We start from the raw sequence: 4,770 nt of genomic DNA, 5'->3' as shown, positions 1-4,770 counted from the left end.
ACTGTCTGTGTGTGTGTGTGTGTGTGTGTGTGTGTGTGTGTGCTGAGAGGGCTGGACTACAGGACTGTTTATTGAAGACTCATATGATATGAGGGTTGCATGTTGGTTGTAAACCAAGAAAATGACCTTTTCCTCATACAATGAAAGTCAAAGGGGTTCCAGTGTTGTTTTGGACCACAATGAATTTCATTATATTGACAAAAAATATTGTCTTTTAGGTTAAATAAAGGTTCGAACAACGTGAAGGTGAGTAACTGATGACAGAACATAATTATTCCGAATTTAAAGGGATGATTGACACAAAAAATGAAAAATCTGTCATCATTTACTCACCCTCATGTTCTTCCAAACCTGTATGAATTTCTCTCTTCTGTTGAACACAAAAGAAGATATTTTGAAGAATGTTGGTAACCAAAGCGTTGATTGACTTCCATAGTAGTAAGTAAAAAAATACTATGGAAGTCAATGGCTACTAACATTCTTCAAAATATCTTCTGCCACATACACATTCTATCTAATTAATAAGTAATAATTGAGGTTGATTGTTTGTATAAGGTTCTTACTGTCGACCAGTAGTTGGAGCCGATCGGCCGGTAGCGCAGTGAGAAGGTTAAGGGAAAAGCAGACAGGATTTCAGCTGGCCAGGATGAAGGACAACTCCACTGCACCAGTAACTGAGTGGGCTGACCTTCCACCTGAAGAACTCGGAAGTCCTCGGGAGGATACGGCTTCACTGCAAACACACAATTACAGACATCCATTCTTATTACATTAAACAGAACAAAAGATTGTGAACTCTTTAAAGCAAGCCTTTTAACAGTCCTCAATACTTGCTGAGGTGGGGAAGTGGCCATGTGTAAATATATTTCAAAATTCTCTTATAATATAAATCAAAATACATGAAATGATTCAATGCATTTGCTAACAGTATGAAGGCAAACTCACAGAGTTCATGAGCATCTATCTGGAGGATGGTGGAGTTGGATCCCAGAGGGTTGATTTCGGTGATGTTCACCAGGAACTTTGAGGTCCAGAACGGTGGGTTAGAAATCATACACTCATTCACCCCAATGTGCTCCTGCTCGCAGGGCTCCACCTCTCTGCCTTTATTAACACTGCAGAAAACAGTGAAGGAAGGAAGGAAATAAATAAATAATAAATACATGTATTTGATCAAAAATACAGCAAACATAAAATCATAGTTTACATTTTAAAATAACTGTTTTCTATGTGAATATATTTAAAAATTTAAAATATTTAAAAATATTTTATTGCTGTGATCAAAGCTGTATTTTCAGCATCATTAACTCCAGTCTTCAGGGTCACATGATCCTTCTAATATGCTGATTATTAATTTCTGATTATTATCAATGTTGAAATATATATTTTTGTAATATTTTAATGGATATATTCAATATTGTTTTTTGTAGAAATATTTTTATTTTTTATTTTTTGATGAATAAAACATTTAACATGTTCAACAAATTTATCTTGTTCAAACATTATCAATGTCTTTACTGTCACGTTAACCAATTCAATGTGTTTGCTGAATAAAAGTATTAATTTGTCACTGTAAAAAGAAAAAAAAAAAAATCCTATTGACCCCAGTCTTTTGAATGGTAATGTATATATCAACAAAAATTTAATAAAATGCTAACACTTTACAATAAGGTGACATTTCTTAACATTAGTTAACTATATAATATTAGTTAACATGAATGATACTTAAAACAGTATTTATTAATCTTAGTTAATGTTAAGTTCAACATTTACTAATGCATTATTAAAATCAAACGTAGATTAGGGAACACTATTCACTATTAACTAGTTGCTAATTATCATGCATATTACTCACATGTTAGCCGTTTATTAGTATAAATCACATTAATGAATGAACTTAGTCTAGATCCCTTAACCCTACCCAATACCTAAACTTAACAACTACCTTACCAATAATAAGCAGCAAATTAGGAGTTTATTGAGGCAAAAGTCGTAGTTAATAGTGAATATGTGTTCGCTAAAGTGTCACCACAAAGCTTAATAAATGCTATTAAAATTATATTGTACATTGTTAATTCATGTTAGCTGATGCAATAACTAATGTTAACAAATGAGACCTTATTGTAAAGTGTTACCAATGAAATAAATAAATAAATAAATAGGCACTTGTTTAAATAAATATTTTTTTAAAATTATTATTATTATTATTATTATTATTCACAAATGGAGATGAGAGTGCACCTGTAGGAGGTTCTGTATAACGTGGGCAGGTGTGTTGTCTTAGTTTGTACCCAGGAGCAGTAGATTTTCATATGATTCGGCACACGACAAGAAACTCTGACGAAGTTAGGCGGATCTAAAAGAAGAAGAAGACAAAAACTATCTCATGAGATAACTTCAGACATAAATACACTTTATCTGAGAACACCCAAACAGACAGACTGCACAAGACAGCTGTTTAACTCAAGCACTGCCTTCAAGAACATGAGGGAATGTGATACGCTCGACTAAACTCACACACACGCTCGAAGCAGCAATCTCACCCTTCCTATCAGGAAACTGTGGAGCTGTGATGCAGCGACTTCCTGTCAGAGGAAGTGCCCTGAGTTAAACAGCAAGGGCGTACAACTGCACACTTTCTAAATCTCCCAGGGCACAACGGGTTTCCTTTTTACAGGAACATTTCCACCGTTTCCAGCAGCATTTCAGAGGCATCGAGCAACTATGAGACGTGTACAATTACAGATACCAATATTTCAGTTGTCAATATCAATACCAATGTCAATGAGTGTACTTCGTTAAAGCTTCTTTAAAACTAAATGATTTAAAACATACTTTAAAGTACAAATTTAATTTGACATTAAACACGTTTCCATAGAAGCACCATTTTAGAGGCCTCAAGCACACATGTGCACTTCTTGGATGTATGATCTGAGATTAAATTTCCAATGAGTCAATAGCATGATTCAAAGTTTATCTTATCCGTTATGTTTATGTTGCTACAACACTTTCGTTGGTTTAAGCCAACAATATTCTTAAGATGCCATTTTCAATCAGAAGCAATGGAACGTAGTCGTGGTAGATGCCATGTTAAATTCAAAGGTAATGAAGACAAGGCTGCGAGGGATAAACATATAGTCTGTTCAATTCGTCGCATGGTGTTAGGAAGGAATGTCCTGCTTCAATGCAACTTAAGGACAGTCAAGAGCATTTGTATAAAAAATGCTGACTGACACAGAAAAATCATATAGATTTGCACTTCCCATAAAAAAATAATAAAAGCATGTGTAAGCAAATAAGCATTATTAAAAGTAGAAATAAAAACATGAACAAAAAAACAAATAATCTTTTTAATAAAAGCAATAATTTAAAAAAATATAATTATTAATATAAATAAAAGCATAAATTAAATCTTAATATAAATACATAAACAAACAATAATAATAATAATAATAATAATAATAATACAAGCATAATTGAAAACTTAAATAAAAATAAAAACATAAATTCAAGCATAAATAAATAAATACAAGCATAAACAAAAGCATATTTAATAAGAGCATAAATAAATAAATAAATAATAAAAGCATACTTAATAACTTAAAAATAAAACAAATAAAAATCATGAAAGAAAGAAGGAAGGAAGGAAGGAATGAAATAAAGAAAGAAAGAAAAGGAAGGAAGGAAGGAAGGAAAAAAAGGAAAGAAAGAAAGAAAGAAAGAAAAGGAAGGAAAGAAAGAAAGAAAGAGAAAGAAAGAAAGAAAGAAAGAGAAAAGAGTAAACCTAAGGAAGGAAGGAAGGAAAAAAAGGAAAGAAAGAAAGAAAGAAAGAAAAGGAAGGAAAGAAAGAAAGAAAGAGAAAGAAAGAAAGAAAGAAAGAGAAAAGTTATAGTAAAACTATTTCAGTGAAAACAATGGAGCCAATATATTAACATTTATCGCAATAGGCATAGCATGGCCCCTAGAAACACTCCAACAAATGATGTATTTTTAATTTTGTTTTTGGTCTTAGTAATGGATGCCAAGGCACAAGGTATAACACATCTATCCGTTGGGGCCTAGTTTTCATTAACACTAAATTAAATATGGCATCTACCCTAAGGCAATTCTTTAAACCCTTACTCTCAAATATTTTATCAAATGAACCACATTGTGAGTCAAAACACGAAACAAGGGACTCTTGTATCGCTGAAGCTGACTTACGGCCCAGGCGTAGTTTGATGGACTGCAGTAATGTTCCTCGTTCATCATGGCAGCTGTAGTTGCCTTCCATCGAGTGCGTGGTGTTCAGTAGTGTAAGCGAGCCCTTGTGTGTTTGCCACGGTGGTACTGAGCTCCCATTGAACCGCCATTCCACCGGAGACCTGCGAACCCATCCACAACTCAAGAGTCAACAACAACCTTCACCTGCTTTCCTCACAAACCGGCTCTAATCAAAGACTGGCCCACAAAATAACCGCTATCAACGTCAGCTGGACCTGCGTATCGTGTTACTCATTCGTGGGTTGTGCAAATCTTGTTTTTGGCACTGGGATTCTCTTGGACAGTGTCTTTATTGGCAGGAAATACACATTTATATGAAACACAAGGCTTGCCAAAATCTGAGGCTGGGGAATCAAGCCCCCCTACCCACAGTAAATAGCCTTGATGTGTCCAAACCCTATAAGGACTGGCCCCGTGCCCCTGCAGAGGGTGATTAAACACACTATTATCACTCCTTACAGGAAAGCTTAGCTCTGGAGTCTAATGGAGCTTAATATAGACTGGAGA

General features: G+C 34.3%; 1 protein-coding gene across 1 annotated transcript in view; it reads right to left on the bottom strand.

The window, feature by feature from the left end:
- The window catches only part of LOC107750187 (ciliary neurotrophic factor receptor subunit alpha-like), a 45,035-nt gene that overhangs the window by 9,963 nt on the left and 30,302 nt on the right, over nt 1–4,770 (bottom strand). Inside the window, exons 4-7 of the mRNA XM_016565471.1 lie at nt 4,204–4,364; nt 2,242–2,356; nt 946–1,115; nt 564–733 (exon numbers count right to left, since the gene is read on the bottom strand). Of these exons, the coding sequence (XP_016420957.1) occupies nt 564–733; nt 946–1,115; nt 2,242–2,356; nt 4,204–4,364 (616 nt within the window). The remainder of the gene's footprint in view (nt 1–563; nt 734–945; nt 1,116–2,241; nt 2,357–4,203; nt 4,365–4,770) is intronic.

The sequence above is a fragment of the Sinocyclocheilus rhinocerous genome, unplaced genomic scaffold (assembly GCF_001515625.1).
Source record: "Sinocyclocheilus rhinocerous isolate Xijiao unplaced genomic scaffold, SAMN03320098_v1.1 scaffold4841, whole genome shotgun sequence".
Taxonomy (NCBI): domain Eukaryota; kingdom Metazoa; phylum Chordata; class Actinopteri; order Cypriniformes; family Cyprinidae; genus Sinocyclocheilus; species Sinocyclocheilus rhinocerous.
This window is presented reverse-complemented; position numbering and strand designations above follow the sequence as displayed.